At 42.3% G+C, this 27,932-nt stretch overlaps 1 protein-coding gene across 2 annotated transcripts in view; it reads right to left on the bottom strand.

Moving 5' to 3' along the window:
• LOC111837206 (uncharacterized) overlaps positions 1 to 27,932 on the bottom strand; it is a 118,957-nt gene that overhangs the window by 80,860 nt on the left and 10,165 nt on the right. For both annotated transcript variants that reach the window (XM_072718648.1, XM_072718649.1), the window contains exons 4-13: positions 27,064 to 27,165; positions 26,229 to 26,324; positions 25,335 to 25,427; positions 19,957 to 20,028; positions 18,105 to 18,218; positions 16,386 to 16,505; positions 9,810 to 9,917; positions 9,313 to 9,405; positions 7,074 to 7,154; positions 2,582 to 2,686 (exon numbers count right to left, since the gene is read on the bottom strand). In XM_072718648.1, the coding sequence (XP_072574749.1) occupies positions 2,582 to 2,686; positions 7,074 to 7,154; positions 9,313 to 9,405; positions 9,810 to 9,917; positions 16,386 to 16,505; positions 18,105 to 18,218; positions 19,957 to 20,028; positions 25,335 to 25,427; positions 26,229 to 26,324; positions 27,064 to 27,165 (984 nt within the window). The remainder of the gene's footprint in view (positions 1 to 2,581; positions 2,687 to 7,073; positions 7,155 to 9,312; positions 9,406 to 9,809; positions 9,918 to 16,385; positions 16,506 to 18,104; positions 18,219 to 19,956; positions 20,029 to 25,334; positions 25,428 to 26,228; positions 26,325 to 27,063; positions 27,166 to 27,932) is intronic.

Raw genomic sequence — 27,932 nt, 5'->3', positions numbered from 1 at the left:
AGAACAGAGCAGTGGCCTGTACTACGAAGGGGGTTTAACCAAATCAGACTTAACCCCGAGGTAATTTGCGAACGCGAGGTTAACAAAATCATGTTGACTCCATCGGGGCTAATCAGTACTACGACGCCAGTTAAGAAGTTGATTTGTTAAATCGGTGTTAACTGCATTGGGGTTTGTGCGCGTTCACATATATGGAGCACGTTCGGCAACGCAAGGCACCGTTTGACGCATAGCGCGATCTCCATATGTTTCACGGAGGAAGACTGCATGCTAATTATGCAGCGTTATGAGGAGTTTAAATCAACCCTTTAAAGAAAGTCCAATACCACTGCAGGTAACAAAAGCAGGCAGGCTTGTTGGCAACGTATTGACGACGAAGAAAATGCATACGTACATTTTCACGGTCATAAAACGTGGTCTAAAATATCCCGAGTATTAGACAATGTAGTGTTTTCTGAAAAGAATTGAAATACTGTTAATAAATACAGAGGCTAACAGATGCGACACAATTCAGAAGTCACCTATTATATGCTGCTAAGTAATATAATGCTCCCTGAAGTTCCATTACTATATGTTACTCATAATGAAACCTAATGTTAACAATAACTGATCCGATTTCAAATGCAATAGTAGTGGAAAGCGTTCGTCGCAGCAAGTCAAGATGAAATATAGAAACATCATGTCAAGTGGTAGGGCTATGTAGGCCTATTTATATTTCTACTCATTATGAAAGATTTGTTGTGTCTAGCCTCCACTAATAGCGTGTTTCTATGTTTTACAGCTAATAATAAAAGGTGTCTGTTAATATGACACTTAATAGAAGGTGAGCCACTGTTTAACAAACAATTAAATGATTTACAACAGGACAAAACGAAAAAAAGAAGCATATGTGTAGTGAGAAAACGACTTGGAACCTGTCACCGCGGTTAAGTTAGCCTCATATTCGATATTCAGTTTTCTGGCTTTAATATCTTTACGGAATTAAGTAAGGTGGCCGTTTTTAATGACAGAATTGTGATGTCCAGTACACAGACATCGATGCACACCGATTATTTTTCCGCTTCAAAACATTTTGTGATTTGTGCCAAATCATGTTAATCGCTAATATAATATAGGTCCTTTCAGTTGTAATGATATATGGTGGTTTAGTATTTTGGCCTCATGGCGACTGTTGCACACCCCTTTGTTTCCCAGATTGCTTTACATGCAAATTTTAATTAATTTTTGTATCCGTATACTGTGCAGTCGACAATACATGAATGGGTTAATATCTTTAAAACTAGACAAGACAGGCACATCTAGTGAAGAGGTACGCCGGCATTGTTTTCGGAGAAATTGTAGTGGGAGGGGCGGTGCTCATATAGGGCTGGCTTACGCAGAAACCTCGACTTAAACAAGAACAAAAACTGCTCGGAGCAGTTTTGAGACTTAGGGTAAATTGCCATAGCAACATGTCTCGACTAAAACCTACCCACCTTTCGTAGTACGGGTTAATCGCGAAGTTACACCACACGTCATCAAGTTACTCGCAAAGTTACCCCGATAAGCCAGTTACCCCGCTTCGTAGTACAGGCCACAGGAACAGGAACTTGTATACAGAGGCTAACCAGAATAACACAGGACAGGTGAGAACAATTAACAAGGGCTGGCAAAACAGGCAACAGGTGAAACTAATAATTAAATCAAGGAACTCAGAAACTAACATGGAAACTAAGAAACAGAATATACCGAAGACAAGTAACACATAATCACAAACACAGGAACCTGGCAAAACCCAAAACAAAAAATGGAAACTACAAAACTCAGGAAGTAGAAAAACTAATACAAAAGGAAACACTATGGAACAAAATATACTAAAGACAAACAGAGGTGGCTGGATTCAAACACAAGACAACAGGGTTTACTGGTAATCACACACTCAACTCATTGAGCCATGTGGCAGTCCAGGGAGCAGGGGAAACACACTAAAGACTTTAACAATGAGGAGGACAGGATGGCCAGCGACATCTGCTGGCCAAACGGGGAGGAGACATGAAAGACTGTGACTGACGGGTGCAGACATTGACAGTAAGGCAGCTGAGGAGAGAGAAGTGAGGAGAGGCGACACTTAGGAGAGGCTGCAGTCTCAGCCGCATGGGGAACATCTTGCTGAATAAATAAAGGGCTTATTATGGCTCATCATGGCGCCTCCAAACAACCAGGAATAAGCAGCAAAATACCAGGGAAACATTCATGGTGATAAACTGTAATAATGTATCATCACGGTCAAAAGATCTCTCTAAGGGTGTGAAGTGTTTGTATGTACAATGTAGGTCAGTTTTGTATACTTTTGAGAATAGGGAAAATAGGAAATAAGGAAAATACTTAAATTTTGCTAAAAAATGATCATGAAATGAATATTTCAATAAGCATCATTATGCAAAGTGTTACAATTTAAAACTACATATAAACAGGGAAAGTTAAATTTTGAGGACCACATGGATTTTAATTGTACTCTGATGACTCAATTTAAAGGGTGACTCATGTAAATTAACAGTAACAAACAGGCTGAATATGGTTCAGTATAAAATTTCATACTTACAGTAAAATCCCTCCAAGCGCTTTTTTTCCTGATACAATAAATAATCCTTGATAATGATGCAGGCACAGATTCCCAAAACAGCCACTGCAATCGGAATTGAATATTCTGAAAAGAGAAAGATCACATCAGTCTGTGGTGTATAATTAACACATTCCCAGTCACATGACACCAGGGTTGGGTTATACTGGAATACAGGCGTTGGAGAGAGAGATTGTGTGGGGTTGTGTGGCTGGCCCCCCCAGAGAGTATGCACCTGCTGCACTGAAAAAAGAGAATTGCTGGACCAACTTAAAAAAATTGCTTCAGTTGGTAACACACAAATGAATTAAGTTTTTTCAAATCAAGTTATCAAGTTCAATGAACCCATTTGCTTTAAGTTAGGTTTACTGAATAATCTGATTACATTCAAATCAATAGTTTTTATTAATACAACTGAAATTTTAGACAAGTCAACTTAAAGTTTGCAGTTTTTACAACATAGTTATTTGCTTTATAGAAAAGTAAAATACTGCAGCATAACAACCTACTGTATAGTATGATTTCAATAAGTCTTTTTTTGTGTTAGCTGTAGTGTTAGAAATAAATGCACTTCTTTTATACACTTTGAATCTCCGGCTGAATGATGCTTCGTAATTAAGTCACTTCACTGATGCGAACCGCCCTAAGCTTTTAAAAGACCCGAGCTCGACTTAAAGTATCGCTAGAGTCTCTGCGGCAGAGTTTTGCTATAGAGCTGCTACGTTGCCGGGTGGGAGTTACGTTCACGGGTTGGATGTTCTAACTCAGGTTAATTAAGTAGTCATGGTGCAATTAATGAATTCCATTAATTTCCTGGAACTAAATCTTCCAGTAACTGAACAATTGGGACTTCTATAATATTGTTTATTTGAGAAACAAACCATTCAATCATAATAATTAACTAATTAATTAATAATTAATAGCTAATAATTAATTTTCCTACAAATTTGTGGAGACAAATCGATTGAGCTATTTTTCCCTACATAACCTTCACTGGCTACCCATGACTTTTAGGACAGATTTTAAAATTATTTTACTCACTAATAAAGCAACGTGGCACCAATGATCTTGTCACTGATCTTTTAATCATCTATACTCCCCCTAGGAGTCTTACGTCTTCAAATTCTACGATTCTCCACATACCAAGAGTTACAGAGAAACATCTGTAACTCTTGGTATGACAATTCTGACAAACTGTTGAAGAAAGTGAAGGCAGACCTACAAAAACAGTCCAGATTAAACTTTCATTTGCCAGCAGAGTGCAGGTTATAAAAATGAATATCTTGCTGAGATTTTTCTTTTTCTTCCAGTGCCTTCCTCTCTTTTTGACCAAATCCTTCTTCAAGCAGCCAGATAAAATTATTCTTCCATTTATATGGGCAGGCAAGGTAAAAAGACTGATAGCCTGATCTTATGTGCTACTACTGGGGAGCAAATATACAGAGAGTATGCAGCTGGAGATATGAAGATGGGCTGGACTGGTGTAAAATGGCGTCCCCGTCCTGTCACACATCCTCACTTGTATCTCTGACATGCTCCCCTTTACCGATCACAGGGTCAAACTAGGGTCAACCCTGAAAATATGGACGCAGTTTCATAAACAATTTAAATTATGCAGTCTTACTGTCTTGGGCCCATTATGCAATAGCCATAATTTCTGACCGTCCAACCTTGACTCTACATTTACTCTATGGGGAGATAAAGGCATCACATCATTCCGGGATTTGTACATAAGTAATGGTAGTGGTTTGGGGATGTCGATGCTCACGTGCTCCATAAGTTTGTGCGCAGATTATTTTGCCTGTTCATTACCAAAACACAATTACTCATTTAATTGATCTTGCATTACATCATATTACAGTGTCTAAAGGTATTGTGAATGAGGTACATTTTGAGTATCCTGCCAGAATTCAGGACTGTGTATTCAGCATTCAGACACTACATGCTTATTCGTAGTGACCCTCAACCCTCACACTTACACAGACGAGTAACAATAAAAGAGACAGTGTCATAAACTTGTGAAGTTTGTGGACGACACAACTCTGTGAGGCTCATCACCAAGGGCGATGAGACTCACTACAGGGAAGAGGTTGACCTTCTGACCATGTGGTGCAAGAACAACAACCTCCTGCTGAATGTCAGCAAGACTAAGGAGATTGTTGTCAACTTCCAGAGAGATCACACCCAACATCTGCCACTGACCATTGACGGTGCTGCTGTGGAGAGAGTGAGGAGCACCAAATTCCTGGGGGTGCACATCAGTGAAGACCTCTCCTGGACCACCAACACTGCAACACTGGCAAAGAAAGCCCAGCAGCGCCTCTACTTCCTGCGCAAACTCAAGCAGGCAAGAGCTCCACCACCCATCATGACCTTCTTCTACAGAGGAACCATTGAGAGCATCCTTTCCAGCTGCATCACTGTGTGGGGTGGGAGCTGCACTGAATATAGCAGGAAAGCCCTACAGCGCATTGTGAGCACAGCTGAGAGGATCATTGGTGCACGACTTCCCTCCCTGAAAGATATATACACCACCAGCCTCACCCGCAAAGCCATCACCATTGTGAGCGACGCAAGCCACCCCGCACGCAATCTGTTCAGCCTCCTGCCCTCTGGAAGGAGGTATAGGAGCCTCCGCTCCCGCAGTACCAGACTCAGCAACAGCTTCATCCACCAGGCTGTGAGACTACTAAACTCTCTCCCCCCCCCACACTCAGCGCCAGCCAACAGAGCCACCAGACTGGTAAGTGACCAGGAACCTGCCCCCCCCTCCCAAAAGAAAACACTCTGGACTCTGACCCACAGGAACAACTACCTCTGCACTATGCAAATTGCACACATCTGTTACCATTATTATTATTACCATTACAGCTGCTATTATTGAATGTCTCAGCACACAAACACTTTATAATACTGGAAACACTTATTATTACACTCTAATTTCTAAGAGTATATGCCTTAAGCTACCTGCACTTTATATACTGTTACTCAGTAGTTAGGATGTGTTTTTGTTGTGCCTTTGCACTTTGCTGTTTGTCCTATCCGGTCATGTCTTGTCTGCGCATGGGACAGTGAGGAACGTAATTTCGATTTCTTTGTATGTCTAGTACATGTGAAGAAATTGACAATAAAGCTGACTTTGACTTTGAAACTCACTTTTCACTGTGAACACAGACGTGTTTTTATCCATCCATCCCCCTGCTGTCCAGACCCACACATAAGTCAGAATTAATGGGTTTAGATCAATCAGGGCTCAGTCCCACTCACATAGACCCAGGAATCGAATGCTCAGTGTGAAGCTACAGTACTGCCCACTGTGTCACAACACCTCTGGGAACCAGCAGAGGGCGCTCACAGTCTCTCCTCCCTGCACCACTCAGAGCTCGCCAGTTCCTATCAGTGCACCAGCCTCTAGTTCCCTCCTTTCCCCTCTGCCTGTTTAAACCCCAGCAGTCCTCATTCAGACCTTGAACCCCTGGTCTGTGTTTCCCTACCTGTGCTAGTCCTTGCTCTCAGTGTTTGCACCTGGTTCTGCTGTGTCCTAGTTACCCTGTCCCTGCTGTTCCTGTCCCATACCCTGATTTTACCCTTATTAAACCCTGTTCTCATCCTTCCTCGCCTCTGGATCTCTGCCTCCTTTTCTGCCCCCCCCCTACTTCACTACTGTACTTAAGTACTAAAAGGCCGTATCTGTACTCTATTGGAGTATTGTTTTTTTCTCCTACTTCCACTTTTACTTCAGTACATATTTTCGATGAGTTTAATACTTTTACTCCGATAGATTTTTTTAAGTGCTGCATCGTTACTCGTTACAATTATAAAAATGTTACGAATCATTCCAAACCCACATTATCACTGCCAGAGCAGTAGATGGCTCTGTCACAGGTTTGAATAAGCTGGCTCATCATTGAGCGAATCTGACGATCAAAGAAGACAGCGGTGCCTGCCTGCATTGAGAGCACTTTAGTTTGTTTTTGACATGGAAAACCCAGAAATTCCTAAGCGCTAGATAAGTTAACTAACGTTAGGTACGCACGGTTCATAACATGCTGCGATGTTCACTTAACTAGCTGGCTATCATAAAGGCTGTCACGCTGAATGGTGTTTTTGATATATATATATGATGTCTTTTGACTGCTTTCTTTAATAACTACATAACACAATACTTGTACTTTTACTTTCAGTATTTGAGTAGTAAATTTTAAAATAAACTACTTGCAATACTTAAGTACAAAAAATGTTGAATACTTTAGTACTTCCACTTAAGTATGGTGCTTAAAGAGCACTTCGACTTCTACTCAAGTCACTTTTTTGATAGAGCACTTGTACTTTTACTCAAGTCTGGGTCTCTAGTACTTTATACATCTCTGGTCGTGACACACTGAGCCTCCACACAGCAGAAGTTATTAAATGTATTAGAAACACCCACCTCCATTTACACACATAATAAGTATGAAAATGCAGGGAGACTCACCTAGTTTAAATGTGCTGTTCATCCAGGCAAAGAGTTGGGAATAAACAGCAAGGAACAGCATGTTAAACAGTGTGGGATTATCTGTAAGGCAAACAGAGCAAATCAGACACCCTCATTCTCTCATCAGTCTATAGAGATATAACATGATATTAAATAACAAAGTATCCTTGGGCTTTTCCTCCCCTGGGATAAATCCTGCCGTCCCCAGGGCCCGACTGCACTGTGAGGTCATGCACAGTAAGGCCCATGATCCGAGGGCAGCGGGGCTCAGAACACAGGCCAAGGAGTCTAATGCCCTTTCAGGTCAGACGGTCCCTTTGTGGCATGATGAAGGTAGGGGCCGGCTGAGGGGGGATCCCAGGCTGTCCATATGGTGGCCAGGTGCCCCCCCCCCCCCCCCCCCCAGCCTGTACACCCTACATGTCATCCTATATCAGGTCCACACAATAACATCCTACTGGGTAAAATGTGAGGTGCACAGGGTACAAGTGTAATCTGTCAAACAGCAGAACCTACAAACTCCACACAAAGAGCAGAGGTGGGACCCAAACCCCCAGCCCTGGAGTTACAGTTTTTCTCAGTTGCTTTGATGCATTTCTCACAACAGAATTGAAGTTCTCAAAACTGCTCGTTCAATTCAGTTGTGCAGATCATAACAGCCATTTCTGGTTGTTTTCGTCATTTTGCAATTGCTTTAGTACACTCAGGCAGATGCTTATGTGCAATTCTCAGCTAAATCATACATCAGTGGTTGCTTATGTCATTATGATCAAAATGCATTGTGCTAGCCCTCTTTTACATAGTCATACACTCCAGACAAACTTGTCATTTTGTCATTGTGAAAGTCATTGCAGTTAAAAGTGTTCAACAAGATATCATTAGCTGTCAAGAGTATTTTAAAGGTTTCTACAAAACTTTTTTGGTATGTATTCACAATATTTCCTGCACCATTTTCATATACATGGATGAGACTGGCTTCAACTTGGCCAAAGGAAGGAGACGTGGGTGTAATCTGATTGGACAGAGAGCTACTGTTGACATGCCAGGCCAGCGGGGTGGGAATATCACAATGTGTGCGGCTATTTCGGACAATGGGGTCCACACTCGCATCCCTCTTGTGGGGCCATACAACACCCAACATCTGCTGACCTTCTTGAACACCCTCTATAGGGATCTCATTCCTAAAAAGTAGATTGGTCAGGAAAATGTACCAAAGTATGTGCTCATTTGTGGTAATGAGAGTTTCCATCACTCCAACCCAATCAGGCAATGGTTTGCCAACCACCCCAGGATGCTGATGGAATTCCTAGCACCATATTCCCCAATTCCTCAACCCAATTGAGGAGTTCTTCTCAGCTTGGAGGTGGAAGGTATATGACCGTAACCCACATACACAAATGACACTGCTTGCTGCCATGGAAGCTGTGTGTGGGGATATAGCAGCAGACACCCGCAGAGGTTGGATAAGACATTCTAGGAGGATCTCTTCATGCTGCATTGCAAAGGAAGATATCCGTTGTGATGTGGATGAGAACATGTGGCCCAATATACAGGATGACCTGCAACTGTAGAAAGCATTTAGAGTTTCAGTCTGTATATATTGTTCCCCTTTTTGATTTTGTAATTGTTTTTTGTTTCATTTCATATGTTATGCATAAAGCATTGAAATGCATTTTTTTGCTAGACTGCAATCGCAGTGCATGGTATGTCACCATATACCAGTGCAATCAATAAAATATTCTTCTTCAATCAATCTCCCGCAATCAGTGTTTTTTATTTTTATGTTTCCTGCCCTTGTCATTCAGATGTTTTGTGTCAGAAAATGTTTACATTGTGCCAATTTTATATTGATAACATGACTTTACATTTTGGCTATCATGTCCGTGGACGATGATTCATGGACTTGGGATTTTGATAACACTGACATATTCAATGACATAAATACTCGCTTTTGAGGCATGGACTAAGTATTTTGAAGAGGATACCTGCTTTTGTCGGTCATCCATGATGTTTTGCTAGTGTTTTGAGAAATGCACTTGCTGTTATGCAACTTTTCAGTTTGTTGTGAGAAATGCACCAAAGCAACTGAGAAAAACTGTAAGAAGCAGCAGTGCTGCTCACTGAGCCTGTGTGCCATGGAAAATGAAACAGCTCTAAACCTCATTCTGGTCAGAATTCTTAAAATGCCAATGGACATAAATGTTATTGTGTACAAATAAATCCACATAAATATACTTACACAGGAAATAAACCATGATTACAAGAATGTCTCTAAGTTGTACTGTTCCTCCCATCCATCTTAAGTGTATTATCCGAAACACACCGAGACAAACTGAAATAAGGGAAGATAAGTGTCAGTCACCAGACACATAATGAAAAAACAGATGTGTTCAGTGATCCTGTGTTTGAAACCCTGCACAGCACTGTCACCTTGGGGTTCTAAGTTTGAATCCCATATTGGATGCTGCACTAATAGTGCACAGAAGATTTAAATGGTTTATGAAAGGGTGTTTCAGTAGGGTATTGTATCATAATTCCCTAATTGTGTAGATATTAATTATGAAAAGCACACTTTTAAATATCAATGTCATTCCAAAGTTTAACGTTTGTGTGTCTCATTCACTACAGTGTAGCAAATAAATACCTGTATACCTAGTTCTGCCCTAGTGTTCCTGAAGTTCCAAAGTCTAAAACAAATTTAAATACATACTTTACAAAACCGGAAAACATACTTACCTGGGAATGAAACCATGATGACTGGAAACATTAATAAAGTGGAAAATGTTGCAAGTAGTTCTTGCCAGGCTAGATCTGAGTATTTTGCCAGATAAACACTGACAGCAACTAAAATAAAGTAAGAATAGAGTCAGTCACCATGAAATTCATGTCAGACAGAGTACAAACACAGATGTGTTCACTGGTCCTGCACAGGCCTGTCACCTGGGGGTTTTGGGTTTGAATCCCTTATTGAACACTGGGGTATGAAAAGCACATCCCAGAGTGTTTGGCTTGGGCATTTAATCATACATGCCTAAATGTACATATTAATTGTGAAAAAATACATTTCTGAAATCCCTGCAGCCAAAAGAAAATAATAAACATATACATTATCCATCCATCCATCCATCCATCCATCATAACCCCTTGTCAAGCACAGTCCCATGTGAGACTATCCCTAAAAATCCCAGAGCAGGGTACACCCTGGTGGGGTGCCAGTCCATCACAGGGCACATCCACTCACACACAATGGGCCATTTTTTGACCCCATTTTACTTAAATGCATGTTTTGGGGGGGGGGGGGGGGGGGGGGACCAGAGCACCTGCAGGGGGGGGGGAACCAGAGCACCTGCAGGCAGAGGCGTCATGCTGATAGAGACTGAAGGGGCTCGGGGCCCTTCAGAGTTTTAGATTTAGGTTCCAGATCATTTAGCTTGTTTCAGACTATTTCTTGTGTGACAGTGCATATAATTATCATCTAATTACTATATAATTATCATTGCTAGTGAATAGTGATAGATTTTTTTCTTGTATTTACGGTGTTTAAATAAATTCTGAACAACACCGGTTAGTATGTGCTCAATTTGCAACTTTTTTTTCCTTCTAATTTCACAATGTAAGGATGGGAATGACGTTAGTAATCAAACCATGATCCTTTGCTTCAGTACGTTTACATTGCAGTGAAGAGCAGTATGCTAGACAACAGGCCCATGAAAGGAGTGCAGTGTCAGGTAGCCTATAGCTAATATACTGATTACCGCACTGTATCATTCATTTCCTGTAAGAAATGTGACTGGGGTGAGACACAGATCACACACCTATAGGCTGGTCTAATACACAGCTAGATTATCATGGTTAAACAAAGAAGCCTGAGGAAACGCTGCATCAGAGACAGAACAAGCAGCAAACAGGACAGAAGGAGCGACAGGGTCTGTGACTGTAGGTGAGCATGTAGCTACTGTAGCAATCAGGCAGGAGGAGCTCATCATGTGCTGAGTTTATGTTGTGGAGTCTTTGCTGTTGATTTAGTGTTTTTAGGCTTCAGAGGAGGAGGAGGTTGATTTAGTGTTTTTAGGCTTCAGAGGAGGAGGAGGTTGATTTAGTGATTCCCAGAGAGAGACTGACAGGGACAGTTACATCAGGAGAGGCCATATTCAACTGGAAGTAGGAAGCTCTGCCAAAACACTCTTTGGAGGCAAACAGGAAGCTGCATGTGGTAGGATGATGCTTAATGGGGCCAAAGATGGGGGGGGGGGCATATTTACCCATCAGTGGTGTCTCCTTTAAGAGCAGACGTGTCAGTAATCACCTGATAGTCTGTAGCTCACCTTATGTGTAAGCTGGGCTGCTCCTTAGCACGTTGGGTACCATGGAGACTGCGGTTAGTATATATTCTTTGTTTTTAGTAATCAAATTTTTATTGAAGAAGTATTAGCATAGAAGAAGAAACAACAGGGAAGGTAGATTAAATACAGACATAAGAGACTGAAACAATTTGAGACCTGAGCAGTTAAAAATGTCGCCCAGAGTGGAAACGCCCGGTGAGTCCGGTGAGTCCGGTGAGAACACAGTGAGAACACGGCGAAAGACGGCAGCTGCAAGCTCTAGGACTGAGGGGTAGATGTCCAACCTCAGGTATCAGAAAGACCTCGTCTAAGAAATAGAAGAAAGAAATGAAGAAAAGTGACATGCAGGATGCTGTGGAAGAAGAGAAAACTTTGCCCACACTGTAAAAATAAATGTTCAGCCAACTCAAAAATTCAAGGCAACAAGCTGCAATACATTTTTGAGTTAAGTCAACTCAGTTACAAAAGTTCAACAAACCTATAGACAGAGATTCAGTTATTCAAGGTTCAACATGCTATAAAACCACCAAGACCACTGCTCTCTAATCTCCAAGATCAGTCAGAACTAAGCCAGCAAACTTCAATACAAGAAAAGAAAAAGCTGTAAGGTCCTTTTTGGTCAGAGTCTTTCTCATGATCGTGGGTAAATCTGGGATGGCTCTTCTGATCTTCATGACTTCTTGTGCGCATATTAAAATGGGGCAGCTAAAAAACTGAAGTTGAACAAATTACAGAAAATTATACATCAATCCTACATGAAAATTTTTGGTCAAACCAGCTACACCCTTGTGACACTTTTTTCTGTGGGTTCTAATGGTAATATAAGTTTTTTATTACTCTAAACAAGGCAACTTGAAATATTACAGTTGAATCTTGCTATTTAAAAAAGTTAATGAAAACATTAACTCTTAAAATGTCACATAAACAAGGCAGGTTTATTTAAATTTAATTTGACTCCTCAAATAAAGCTGACTAAACCTCTGTACCTATGTTACTCAAACTTGCAAAATAGTGTTGACAATTTAACAATCTAAGTTTATTGAAACTTTGTATCTAGGTTAATCTAACTTGTATTACAGTGTTGCCTTAACTCTGAAGTCAAAGTTAGCTGTACCTCTGTCTATAGGTTTGTTGAACTTTTGTAACTGAATTGACTAGCTTAACTCAAAAATGTATTGCAGCATGTTGCCTTAAATTTTTGAGTCGGCTGAACATTTTTTTTTACAGTGTAGATTGAGGTGGACAATATCACCGCCAACACTCAGATTACGATCATGGGGTCAATGTGGAATATCGTTCATTCCTGACCAGGACTAACTAAGGGAGGCTTTCCCTGTGTGGATGGACATGACCAGGATCTCCTCCTGCAAACAACAGGAGGGAGAAACTGTCATGCAGAATTTGCAGAGGTTGATGGAAGTTAATGACGCCAATTGTGGAATAGCAAGACCGGGCAACATGAATGCAGACGCATTAATACACACATCTGGTCAGGTGAAATTGGATTACTACATGTACAATATAATAATCTATACTACAAGTGTGTCTGCTGGGGTGTGGCATGAGTAAATGTTGTCCTATGGATATAATGGACTGTTTTACCAGGTCCCTTGAGGTCCGTTATAACGGGATTTTACTGCAGTTAAATATTGCGCACCTCATTATCTTTGTTACTCGTCTCCGCTCCCTCCCCCAACCCGGCTCGTAAGGGGGAAACAAGCTCAGGGCTCCCACTAATTCAGCGGGATGCTGAGTTGTATTTTTATGCACTTTGTTTTTAGTTGTTTCTATACCGGTCCGTGAAAACATTGTTTTACATGAAATTGGTTCATGGCGCAAAATAGGTTGGGGACCGTTACGCGTCTCCACACGTATCTTGACACACCCTCCCCTCCACCCCCGGCCCGCTGAAATGTTATTGGAATAAAACCGGTCCGTGATGGCAAAAAGGTTGGGGACCACTGAAGTAAAGGACACAGCTGGAGCTGGTCTTGCCAAATGTCTTAGCCAGACATAAACTTTGGCCTGTATACCAACAATATAAGAGGCATTTACAGAGGTGTGCAAGCTGTCATACAGGAGAACAATGAGAAGGCCTGTTTAGTGCTTTGCTTTGCCCAGAGACTGACCCTTGTTGTTGTGGACATGAGCTTCAGCTTCATGTAATTCCTTTGGTGTTTCTACCTTCATGAGAGGCACTGTGAAGCGACATGGCCTTTTTATTGGGGTTCAACAAGTAGCGAGAGACTCAGAGACAGGGAAATACAAAACATTTCATGTTCTTAGTGTGACAAGATGGGCTTCCAGGATTAGTAATTGCAATGTTCTTCTGTCCATCGCTCCTGTCAGATCCAGACAAGAAAGAGTTTGATTGCGACCCTAAACAAGGCCACTGACTGAGTTTTGCGTGCAGCTGGTGGCTTTGTACAGAATCTTCACAGTGACTGGCGTCCTATCAAAATATCTTCAAAGAGAAGATATGGACATCGGCACAACTGTAGGACTGGTGTGTGACTGCAGATTGGAGGTATCTCAGCTGCGGATAAAGGAGGTGTTTGAGGAAATATGGAAGGAAACAGACACTATAGCCTGATAGATCAATGTTTAGTGGGAGGTGAAGAGTAGTAGGAAGGTATTAAAGAAGCAAAATGAAGTCAGGAAGAATCAGACCAAGGTTACTCTCAAAGAGGAACTAAGAGTTAACTTTTTAACAATTAACTTCAGCATACAGGACATTACAGACATGTTCAGTAATGACACTTTGCAGCTTCTGAGGTGGACAGACTGCCTCACAAACCCCAGACAGGAGAAAATCCCCCAACCGCATCAGATGTGTGGATTTTACAGGGGGGGGGTGTCCACCACCCAGACAAAAACAGAGTACAAGCTGTTCGTATATAAACAGCAATGGGAACAAAGTCCTCCAAATTCCTTAATGGGCTTTTATACATTTCTTGTGGCAAACAACCTTCTGCAAGCCGACCCAGACTTACAGTAGGCTCACTCTGCCAGCCTATTATCACTCTGCCAGCCTATTATCACTCTACCAGCCTATTATCACTCTGCCAGCCTATTATCACTCTACCAGCCTATTATCACTCTGCCAGCCTATTATCACTCTACCAGCCTATTATCATTCTGCCAGTCACCTCTTGTTGCAATAAAAAGTCCTTTTCAGCACTAAAGTTAGTCAAGAACCGACATGGGATTTTCACCCAGAGAACCGCCGACTCACTGGATGTTTTTTCTTTTTTGGCCCATTTTCTGTAAACCTTAGGATGGTTGTGTGTGAAAATCCCAGCAAATCAGCAATTTCTGAAATACTCACACCAGCACATCTGGCACCAGCAAACATCCATCCATCCATTCATCATCTGCCGCTTGTCTGGGGTTCGGGTCGCGGGGGCAGCAGCTTCAGGAGAGGCACCCAGACCTCCCTCTCCCCAGCTACCTCCACCAGCTCCTCGGGGAGGACGCCGAGGTGTTCCCAGGCCAGCCGAGAGATATAATCCCTCCAGCGAGTCCTGGGCCTACCCCGGGGCCTCCTCCCTGTAGGACATGCATGGAAAACCTCTCCGGGTAGCCGCCCAAGAGGCATCCGCACCAGGTGTCCAAACCACCTCAACTGGCTCCTTTCGACTTGAAGAAGCAGCGGTTCTACTCTGAGGCCCTCCCGGATATCCGAACTTCTCACCCTATCCCTAAGGGAGAACCCAGACACCCTGCGGAGAAACCTCATTTCGGCCGCCTGTATTCGCGATCTCATTCTTTCGGTCATTACCCATAGCTCATGACCATAGGTGAGGGTAGGGACGAAGATGGACCAATAGATCGAGAGCTTTGCTTTTTGGCTCAGTTCTTTCTTAGCCACGACGGACCGGTTAAGCGCCTGCAAAACTGCAGACACCGCTCCGATTTGTCTGTCCAGCTCCCGATCTCACCTACCCTCACTCATGAACGAGACCCTGAGATACTTAAACTCTTCCACTTGAGGCAGTACGTCTTCCCCAACCTGAAGAGGGCAAACCACCCGTTTCCGGCTGAGAACCATTGTCTCAGACTTGGAGGTGCTAATCCTCATCCCTGCCGCTTCGCACTCGGCTCGCAGAGCATGCTGGAGATCCCCAGCAGATGAAGCCAACAGGACGACATCGTCTGCAAAAAGCAGCGAGGCAATCCTGAGGCCACCAAACTGGACACCCTCAACACCCTGGCTGCGTCTAGAAATCCTGTCCATAAATATTATAAACAGGACCGATGACAAAGGGCAGCCCTGGCGGAGCCCAACACGCACCGGGAACACGTCCGACTTATTACCGGCAATGCGGACCAAGCTTCTGCTCCGTTCGTACAGGGACCGAATCGCCCACAACAGTGGACCCCGGACCCCATACTCCCGAAGCACCCCCCACAGAGCACCTTGGGGAACCCGGTCGTAAGCCTTTTCCAAATCCACAAAACACATGTAGACTGGATAGGTAAACTCCCAGGCCCCCTCCAGTACCCTTGCAAGGGTATAAAGCTGGTCCAGTGTTCCACGGCCAGGACAAAAACCGCATTGTTCCTCCTGAATCCGAGATTCGACTATCGATCTCACCCTCCTCTCCAGTACCCCGGAATAGACTTTCCCAGGGAGGCTGAGAAGTGTGATCCCCCACCCAGCAAACATGTCACATTCAAAGTCACATAAATGACCTTTCCTCCCAGTTCTGGTGATTGATGTGAACATTACCTGAAGCGCCAGACCGGTATCAGCATGATTCTATACAATGTGCTGCTGACATATGATTGGCTGATTAGATATTTTCTTCAACAAGCAGTTGAACAGGTGTACCTAATGAAATGGCCAGTGAGTGTATGTTGCATATGAAGCTGCACCAGGTGCATGACGCCCCTGCATGGAGGGAACCAGTGCAAACTTGGGGAGAACATGCCAACAGCACACATGGGAACTTATACACAGACTTACTTATGGATGAAGCCAAGATGACCAGGAATGTAACTCCAGTTATTCTTGCTACGATGGTACGTATTTTCACTGTTTTTTCTCTGTCTTTAGAATATTTTGTCCAAACCACAATGTCGACGACTGAAATGAGAAGAAAACGGTTAGCAAACATAAAATTCATTTCAGACAGAGAATACAAAACAAATGTGTTGAGTGTCCTGTGTTTAAGGCGCTGCTCTGCACAGCCCTGTCAGCTGGGGGATAAGGGGTTAAATTCCATGTCAGACACTGTGGTAAAAAAATAATAATTTGAAGGTATAGATAGGGTAATAAAAAGTAACCAGGGGGGCTTTATAAATACAGCTTTAATGACAACAGCAGTGGGCAGGACGACTGGGGGCCTGGAGCCTCTCCCAAGCAGCACAGAGCAGAGGTACAGCTGGGAGGCCATACACACACAGTCACATGCTATGGGCAACTTACAGACACCAATTACCCTGAGAGGGAGACTTTGGGCTGCTGGAGGAAACTGGAGTAACTGGTGGAAACTCACATGACATGGGGAGCACATGCAGACTGTATACAGACACAGAGGAGGGGGACTCAAACCCACATGGCATGGGGAGCACATGCAGACTGTACACAGACACAGAGGAGGGGGACTCAAACCAGCAGCCTGGAGGTGTCAGGCAGCAGTGCTGAACAGTGAGCCACTGTGCTGCCCCATGGATACAGATTAACAGTGAACAAAACAGATACTGTATTTAGTGCTGTCAAACGATTAAAATTTTTAATCAGATTAATCACAGGGTTGCTTTCGATTAATCACGATTAAATATCATTCATTTTTAATCTATATTAATCGCATTTCATTTTGCAAGAGCAAACTGACTCAAGAAAAAAGGGATTATATATGCACTTAACATGTTTATTGAACATCGTGAACATGAGTCGGATGCATTCCATCTGCGCAATACCATGGATCCTATCAAAAAGCAAGATTTTTTGCTTAGCCGGACAACTTGTCGGATTTAAGGTACCTCAGTTTAAATGGTCTTTATCTTCGTTCACTTAAAAATTAGCCCGAACTACCGTAAATCTGACAAATAATCTGACTAATCATGAAATCCAATTCTAGCCTGGTTAATTGCCGTTGTTAGCAATATCAGTTGATAACACATTACGCGCGGTGCTTTACGTATAAAACACGTCCACAGATAAGTTGGACGGTATAGTGTGTGCGACCAATTTAATGAGCCACAAATGAGAAGTAGTGCTTAAACAGTATAAAACTACAACTTTCCCTTCTGTTGATAAAAGACGCAGCCATCTTGGATTCTGAACTCGGGATCCTCTGTGCTGCTCCAGATCTCCGAGAAACGGGAGCACGCATGTCGTCACTTCCGGCTTCCAAACTCGGAATCCGACTCGGAAATATGAGTTCCCGGGGCAAATGGAACGCACCAAAACTGCCCGAAATGGGTTGACAGAGACATTTCAGGGATTTTGAATCATTCTGCACTGTAGATGGGTTAATTGTGTTAAAAATTTTAATCAGATTAATCATGATGATGGATTAATCCGCATTAACCCGTTAATTTTGACAGCCCTAACTGTATTATAAAAATTTAAATTATGTAAATCGTTACACATTTCTGTGTTTAAATACAAAGTAGAAAATAAATCTCTATGTATAATTCTAGTCCAGTACTTCTTAAATCTATTTATAAACATACTCACTTCGGAATATAACAAAAAAGATGAACATAAATATGATTCCACCAAACACTCCTCCAAATGTTGCTTTCTCAGTTGGAGATGGGGAATGTTTAGCCATGAACTCGATGAAAGAACCTGAAATGAGGTAATAATAGTCAGTCAACAAGTAATTAATGTTAGACACAAGAAAAAACAAATGCATTCAGTGGTTCATTTGTGTATCAGATGCTTTTGTCCAAAGTAACATGTAAGTAAGGATCAGAGAGCCCATAGAGCCACGCAGGTTAGGAAGCAGATTACAGTTTTTTCCAATCATTTTAACGCGTGTCTCAATACCATGTCCACTTTTTCAAAACACTTAACACATGCACCATACCATTGGACCATGTGAGCTAAACTATGTATACGTTTGCATTGCTTTGACACAATATGCATTCAATCAGCACTTCCCCCAAATTTCATGAATACTTCTCTCAGTCAGTGTTCGCCACCAGCAAAACTTTGTACAACTACAGCCAAATTTTCAGACGTTTAGATAATCTGTTCAAAACAGTTAACTTTCAGGTCAAAACCTAATGAAATTTAGAGCACTGTCAATTGAAATATGCTGCATTTTGACAGACAAAGGACACTATGCACTTGCACTAACACAAATAATTGTGCTTTTAGCAGAAATTTCCTAATTTTGTTTTTGTTTGCTGCTTCGTTACCATCTACATCATCTATACGAATGAGACCATGGAGTGTCCCTTTCCTTTTTGCAACACAATGTAATCTGTGCAAAAACAGTGGGTATGGCAACACATATATTACAGTACAACATTTACATGTATTCATTTAGCAGACACTTTTACCCAAAGCGACTTACAGTGAAGTACTATATCTACAGAGACAGTCCCCCTGGAGCAAGTTGGGGTCAAGGGCCTTGCTCAGGGGCACAATGATGGTACCTCCTGGGAGTGAACTCACAATCTTCTGGGGTTCCTAATGGGAGCCCAGCCAGATCCCTAACTACTAGACCACCACCATCCCCCTACATCAGAGATCTCCAAGTCCGGTCCTGGAGAGCTACTGTCCAGTAGGTTTTCTATCCTACCTGGCTTCTGATGAGCCACACCTGTTCCTGGTATTTACTTGAGTATAGGTGTGACTCATCAGAAGCCAGGTAGGATAGAAAAACCTACTGGACAGTAGCTCTCCAGGACTGGAGTTGGAGACCCCTGCCCTAGATCACCCCAAGCATTTTACAATGGTTGAAGCTGGAAAGCTGAATGAAAACACACACCAGCCTGAAATTTCAGCTAAGAACCTATCTAGGAATTTGTTTGGTTAGTGCCAATTTGCCATATGTACAAAAGAGGCCATCTTTGGATTGGCATTTTCTGCTAGGAATGAAATATTTACATACTGCAAAAAAGAAACAGCAACACTTACATGATTTCTAATGAAATATATTGCAGCATTTCAGAATTGGTTGGTATTACAATTTTCACATGCAAAAGTAGTTCTTGTTTATTTTATTTTTACAATGCAACATGACAGTAATTTGTGCCAAACTGGAGGATACAGCCACACTTTATATATGTAATTTGCAATGCTGAAAGTTGTTAGTGTTTTTTAGGCCAATGAACATTGAGTGCCCCAGTAGTGTTGTTGGCTGACAGCATTTGTCATGGTTATGGCAGTATGAGTCACTTTTGGGTGAATTGTGAAACGTTTTGGTGGTTGTAGGGCATTTTGCACCAAAGGTTAAGTGGTGTGCTCAGTTGTGTATTGGTACAGCCCACTGTGTGAAGTGTTGTGAAAAAGTGGACATGGTATTGAGACAAGTGTGAAAATGATTGGAAAAAACTGTAATTACACTTAAACTTACCTGTTATAACACCAAACATAATGATGGGAAATGCAGCTCTTAGAGTGAGGATTATAATATCCTGCCATGAAACTGCAAAATGAAAAGAAGTTATTTTTTCAAATAAAATAAAAATGGGATTTATAATTATATGTTAAATTCAACCCATCATACATCACACCAGCTACCCCTAATTATAGGAGAAATATTTAACAATGTCAAACCATTAATGATCATTCATTCCTCAAGGACAAATTAAATAAAAATTCATCATATCTGATCATGAGCTGTTAGATGATCATTTTACACACATTAGTACCAGAAGATCCTTATTCAAAGTAAAAGCCTCTGTGACCCACATTACAGTATAAGAGCTGGACAGTGCACTGTTACAACCCTGATACCAACAGTAACTGGGATGCAGGAGAACCAGCAATCATATGGAAACACCTCATGGGAAATGTACTGATGGATTTATTACAATATAGTAAAAAGTTTCAATGCATATTTCATGAACTACAGAAATTTGGACAAATAGAAAAAAAATCATTCCTAAATTCTTCTGTTGCTGTGCAAAAACATCTAGTGATGCTCCTGTTCACATCCTCAGTGATGTTCCTGGAATCTCAGGGTGTTTTGGGTCTTTCAGCATCATACACCCTCCTCCAGGCGACCCGGCTGGAACTGATCAGACCCCAGCTTGTGTCCAGAGGCCTCATGTATAACGACGTGCGTAGAATTCACACTAAAACATGGCGTACGGACAAAACTAGGAATGTGCGTAAGCAAGAAAAAATCCAGATGCATAAAACTTTGCGTAAGCACAAATCTACGCACATTCCCTTTATAAATGCCAATGAGCGTGAAACTTTACGTACGTGAACGAGCCCACAGCCACCCCCCAGACCCACCCATAATTATGTATATTTGCATATGTAAATCTGTATAAATACCCGCTTTGTTCTATGTTTGTCTTAAACAACAATGGATAAACTGCATGTATAGCAGCACCCCAGCAGTCTTGTCCAAGCAGCGCCAACAGCCTTTAAGCTGCCCTACAGCTCCACCACTGCCGAGCCCGAGAATGGGGGGCAGCAGTATAACGCCGCTCCTGTTCTTTCTGTGGGTTTGCGAGCGGCGTGAGAAGCCGCGACTTCAGTGGGTACCCACTGTCCCCTAAGGAGTTGTCAAATGATTAAATCAAACAAAGTTTACAGTATTGGGCCAAATTATAAAATCGGAAAAATCTTCTTACCGAGCAGTCAGCCATCACATACCACCCCATTTTCAAGTTTGTTTCCAACACTAATGTTTTTGAGAATGAACGAATCATGGGTTGAGCCAGGTCATCTAGCCACAACATTAATGCAGGGGCGTCATAAGCATTTTGAATCGGGGGGAACACACTGGGATAAAACTAGTGTTTTATGTTAAATGTGGGGGGATCCAAACGAATAATTATGAAATGTGAGGGGGACACGTCCCTCAGATTTAATGGCGGAGACGCCCATGCATTAATGAGATGTTTGAATCGCACATATTTTGTACATTAACAGAGTGAAAGTGCTTTTTATTTACATAAGCATAAGCAAATTCGTTATCTGAAGGTGCCATTATAGCAATGTGCGCGTAGTCGACGGCTCCGATTACATTGGGAAAACCGGACATCGCTGCAAATTGCGCTTTAATCTTTGCCTGTGCACAGTGTAAGGAAATTTTATATATCTGGGTGACAAGCGGATTATGCCGTCCCATATAGCTGGCATGGCGCGACTCAGTGTTGACTGAGAAATACCCGATCGGCTAAGAACCCAAGAGTGGACAGAACTTGTAAAGGAACAGGTATAGCACAATTCCTCATCGCCTGCCTTTGTAATGCTGGCCCCAGTTCAGCACACAGCTCCAAAAGGATTGCTCTTGGAGATCTGAATCGACTTAGAAGCCAGTCATCATCATGGGCCAAGAAATCACTATAATCCCTGAATACGCGCTCTCTTCTAATTCTTCCATAAGCTATGTCTTCCAATAACGCAAGAGCTGCCATGGTAGTTGTAATAGTTTGGTCATTTTCTGCACCGGTTTATTGTTACAAATTGATTGAAAATCAGGTGCCGTACATTTGTAAACAATATACAATTAATGTTGGTGTATTGGATAAAGTCAGCATCATGATTGTGAGTTTAAAAAGGGAAACCACATGCAGTAGCAATGACTTGCCACTAAGTGCCGTCCGTTTACAAAACCAAGCAGAAATGTGCGTACGCCATGTCTGGAGCTGCCGTGAGAATGTGCGTAGCGATACGCCAAGTTTCGTTTTTATACATCACGACGTGAGCGTGGAAACGGACATGCGCAACATTTTCGTGCGTACGCACCGTTTATACATGAGGCCCCTGGTCATGCCTCCAACAGCCCCACCTCTCAATCAGTGTCTTTGGGTAGCATCTCAGGATGAGTTCCAGGGATCCATGCATGGAACACAGAGGACAGGCTGGTGTCTCTACCTCCCCCCCCCCCCTCTATTGGATTGGCTGGGGAGCATCATAAACAACCTGGATGAGGAATTTGATGTTGTGTGGCTCAGCTTTCCACAGCTCAGCCCAGGTCACCTTCCTCTCTACCGTATTTTCCCATCTTGACTAAACCCCCTGTTGCCTCATTCCCACCATCCAGCAAAATCTCTCCTCTTTCACTGCTGCTCTCACTTCCTGCTGGACCAGGAAGTTTTCCTCCTTCCCTTGGGTGATTAAGGTGGGATGTGGAGAAGGATCCTAGTCTAGCTCAGCCTTGCATCACCACTCCTATCACTGTAAAACCTAACAGTACTTCTTAAGGTTCAAGGCAATGAGTTTCCAGGTTAAAAGTTAAAAGTTAAAAAGGTTAAAAGTTGTCGAAACTAGAATGTAATAATAAATCTTAAAGGCAGAAAACTGAGTAAATAAAACTTAAATAGTAGCATTTACATAAGGAGGATGCATTTAAGTTATTGTTACTCAAGTCATTTAAATCAAACTAATGAATGCAGCTGATGCTCTTAACTTGATTTAACTAAGTTGCTTAAATTATAAATACTTGAGTTACTTTCACTCAATACAAAAAATATCCTTACTTTAATTATTTGAATTCATAAACTTAAATGATTTAAGGCAATCGGTTTTCTCAAACAGTTTGAGTTGAACTAACTAGTCAGGTTTTGCAGTGTACCATTATCTTGTGACGCAACCTTAAACTCGGCTTGCAAAACAGCTTCCTCTGCCCTCCACTTCCTGCCAGTCCTCACCATTATTCCAGCTCTGGCCACCTTCAGATCGCTTGACCCTCTGTACAGCGACACTTTCCCAGCTCTTGTAACCTTGGACTCCTCCTCCAAGGACTTGAGTGGCAGTCGCAGGTTGTTTTGATGACCATAGAGAGCAATGCTGGGACTGACTCTGTGGTGACTGTTATGTCATCCATAAGTCCTCTGATGGGTGGCTGACGTTGGGCAGTTTCTGTTTTAGACCCTCTGTACTCTGGTTCAGCAGATTCTGTGAGCATGTTCATGGCAACAGAGAACAGGATCACAGAGATAATGCAGCCTGTGATGATCCTGATCTCAGCCTTATTCCAGCCTGATATAACAGCTCCTGAGGAGGTTCTCACCCTGACACTGCTGCTGTAATCCACAATGAGATCTCTGACTACTGGGGACATGATGTTCCATCAAAGGCAGCTGCACCAGCTTGTGTGGAATTGAGCCATAAGCATAAGCAGGTCGAGCCACAGGACTGACAGATTGCCTTTGTTCTCCCAGCCTCCCTGATCAGCTGAGTCGCCATTAGTGATGCTCAGATCGGCTCTGACTCCATCCGAATCTGCATGTACATATAAATCATCCACCCGCCACCCTCCTGAATGATGTATTTTCTCTGATTCAGAGACCGGCACCCGATCACACATTACCAGTATTTCTCAGTGGGATACATGTAAGTGTGATGATCTTTTAACATGTTACACAGAATTAGGCTGGTTTTAAGTAAATAAACATTAACTTAAAGTAAAAGTTCTTCTTTTTTGGTAAAATAAAAATGGCAACAGGTATTTCCACACCTGCCTGAACACAGACTGACATCTTTACTCCCGTCAGACTCTAATTCTGCATGTCGCAAATACAGACCATTAAGAATACTAATACCATGTTACATATGACATTCCCAGCACTTGACTCATCATGGTAACTATTTCACTAAATCACTCCCACACATAACTTTTCTGCCCATCTTTTTTTTTGTTTTGTTATTCTCCTTATTTGATTTTCACTTTATTTGATCTTTTTTTGGCTCTATTGCTGCTTAAGACAAATGGACCCGCAATGAGAGTCTAGTCTGCTAATTCGTACCTGATGTAAAATGAAGCTTAAAATAGTCCCCCCCCCCCCCCCCGATATAACTGTGATCTGCGCATCACTAGTCACCACGCCCATGTGCTCCAGCCATCCGGCCATTCCTGACATGCCTGCTTTGTGGACTGAGGTATCAGTGTAACTTCACAAGAAAGGTGCACAGCTAGTTACAAACAGCACTGAAGATGATCTTTGCTTCAACCCTCAACAGAGAGATGAGGTGGAACTGGTCTATTTGCCTTGAGGTTTCCTCCTTTGGGATTCAAAACACTTCAGCAACTCTCCACTGGGAATACTGGTCCTTCTCTAGACGACTCAGAGGAGCTTCCACAGGCACAGAAAGAGTTTAGGGCACTTCTTGTTCACTCTGCATGGTTGCCACTCAGGCCTGGAGCTGAGCTTGCTCATCCTCTCCTGACCATCTCAGGAACCTCTTTCAGCTGCAGGTCTGATGTGTCAAACTGCACAGCTGCCTCGGCCGGCTGCATCAGTGTGCTGCACTCTCCCAAGTTCTGATCTCTTGCTGGGTTGCTATACATCTACTTTAGATGGTGGTCTGTCACCTCCTGTGAACGTTCCAGCTTGCTGTTATGCTTCTGCCCTAACAGTTCCTTCATAAACCTGAAGGACTTGGTGATGAATGCAGTGCTTTCAGGTCTCCGATGCCACTCTGCCTGGCTGAGGACCCTGATCTTCTTGTGTAGGATGTACATCAGCTGAGCCAAACCACTGTGCTCCTCTTCTTTTGCCTGTTTGTTTAGGGACCTGAGGGTTTCCATCTCCTGCCTGATACTATGGATCTTCACTGCTCTTTGGTTCTTTACATATGATCCTTTGGAAGCTCTCAGCTTCTCCTCTCCAAACCACTCTGACACAATGCTGACAATGATCACTGTCACGGTCAAACTGATTATAAACATCTGTCTTTATTTTACAGTTTTTCCCCCAAACGGTGACAACGTCCTTTAATATGAAGTGTACGAAACAGGATAGGAAACATGGAAATATGTAAATATACCTGGAAATAACTTCCGATATGGAGCCAAAAGAAACAACAGCAGGATATACAGCAGACTGATGGCAGGACAAGTAACAGCCTCTTCTGTGGATCCTGGGAAACAGTTAACAGTAAGTTTTACTTATTTAGCAGAACCAACCAGGGTCAGAAAATACTGGGAGCAGTTGGGGGTTCAGTTTGTTGCTGAGAGGCTCATGTGTAAAATCACTCTGTTGAGTGATTTTCCAAATGCAGGTGAAACATCCTAACCCACTGAGCCAAACCCCCAAAGGAATCCTCCCCTCTTACAGTATTTATGTTGGCAGCCATATAATTGTTCCCCAGTTCTGAATGCAGCACTAGGATCCCAGTTTTTCCTGTTTAAATTTCTTAGCTTCTCATAACTTCCTTCCTTCTACTCTCCTGAACTTTACATTAGATTTCATGTTACCTGTCACTTCATTACTGACTGCTAACATCTAAAATTCTATAATTGGTCACCAGGGGGCGCTGCCTCTGCTGTTGTAAATACATCTTTATTTCATCACAGTGTGTTTAGTGATCTCCCTGTTCTTGCAGGGAATCCAGAAAAGCAGATTCTCATTTTGAGTGAATAAAAATCAAACCTGCAGGACCCTACACAGATTCACAGTGTCAATAAAATCATCTGTTAGGAAATACATATCAGACTATAAATAACCAGTTAATTTATGAAGGAAACTTATGCACCTTAAAAGTGAATCACCACAGTATAAATTACAAATACCTCAAATTACAGAGTCACTAATTTATATAATTAATCCCCAGCAGGTGGCTGTTTATGCTGCTGCTGTTTATTTCTTACTGCCTGCACAACAAAAACAATAAAATCTGTCTCTTTGTAAAGCTTCTTTAAATCATATTCAATGGGCTCACCTTCAGTTACACCCCACAGGATGAATGCTGCGGAAACCATGATTGGTGGAACTGTGACATGTGAGCAGTGACTCAACAGAGCCTGTTTGCTTTCATCTATAGACAGAAAGTAGAACCAAATTTAACCACATGCTCTGTGTCACGTTCGGCTTGGAGGCGAGCAGGGAAGCAGGCGAGAGCAGCCAGGAAGTCAGGTAAACGTGGGTTTATTGCACGACAGACGGCCATCGACAGACAATACAATGACAGATCTGGGGAAGACTGACTCAGACGAGGACTAAATACAAAAGACAAGCTAGACCTAACAGGACACAGGTGATCACACTCAGGGCTGAACACGAGGTAACGAGGTGGGCATGGCACACATCAGGAGCAGACGGAGCGGATCATGACACTCTGTCACATTAGTTGGTGATTCATGCAAAGTTTAATGATCTACAGCCGTCCTCAGATGGTCATTCTGCTGCATGCTCACCTACAGACACCCAGTACAGACTGTCAGTCTCACCAGATGCAGCTCCTGCATTATTTTAGTATAAATTCAATGAGGACATCAGCTTTGGTTCATTGCTTTAGTTTGCAGGGGTTTATAGTAATAAAACTTTTTGAAATGATTTATATTCACACATATGTGTTTGTTACCAGAGACACAGGATCAAAGTATGTTAATGACATCACAGTTAAGCCCTGCAATGGACAGGCACCCTGTGTAGATACAGTCCTGCCTGATGCCCCACGTCTGCTGAGATGCCCTCTACAGGATAAGTGGCTGCAAACATGGATCCACTGATGTCATCAAAATTACTATAAATGACAGAGCAGATGCTACACTTACCGCCCCTTATTAAATGCCTGACAGATAAAGCACCAGTAAGTAGGACTGCAGGTGTGACAGCGATGCACAGGCCCAGAATCAGCCAATGCAGGGAGGAATAACCTAAAATATTCAGAATTACATTCCATTAGTCATTTTCTAAAATAAGCTGCTTGTCATGCTGCAGCATAATCAACACGTCCACACCATTTAGTCTCACAAAGTGGAGCAGAAATTTATGGTTAAATCTTTGTCTATAAGTGTGTAAGTCCTAACTGTTCTCCAGCCTGAAAACATACAGATTGAATACATAAGATTTTTCATATTCCCATATATGATTTGGATATATTTACACAACATGTTCCAAAGGGCTTTTTAACTGTACACAGCAAATGTGCCAGTGTTAAATTAACACTGCATGATGTTTATATGTGTCCCCACCATTCAGTGTTACCTTTAACACTTTACAGTATGCAGTGAGTGTTGTTTTTACAATGTTAATGTTAATGATCCTCATGACTTGTGCGCATATTAAAATGGGGCAGATGTGTGGAGGTGGAGACTCATTGACTTAACACCCTATGGTGTAAACTGAACACTATTGGAATTTAATAAAGATTAACACTGTTTAAAACAACATTCATGCACACTGTAGAGTGTTAAAGGTAACACTGAATGGTGTGGACCCACATAGACACCATGCAGTGTTAATTTAACACTGGCACATTTGCTGTGTAATAAAATATATGTTACGACAGAGCTGAAAACTGCACTAAAACTGAAGCCTGAAACAAATAATAATTCATTCATTTAATGCATTTTGTGTTTTAAAGCTGTACTAAACTTCACCATTTCTACTGTTACAATGAGCAGATTAAACTCTATGGCAT

This window comes from Paramormyrops kingsleyae, chromosome 12 (assembly GCF_048594095.1).
Source record: "Paramormyrops kingsleyae isolate MSU_618 chromosome 12, PKINGS_0.4, whole genome shotgun sequence".
NCBI lineage: Eukaryota > Metazoa > Chordata > Actinopteri > Osteoglossiformes > Mormyridae > Paramormyrops > Paramormyrops kingsleyae.
The sequence above is the reverse complement of the archived record's forward strand: the minus strand, read 5'-3'. Positions and strand labels throughout refer to the sequence as shown.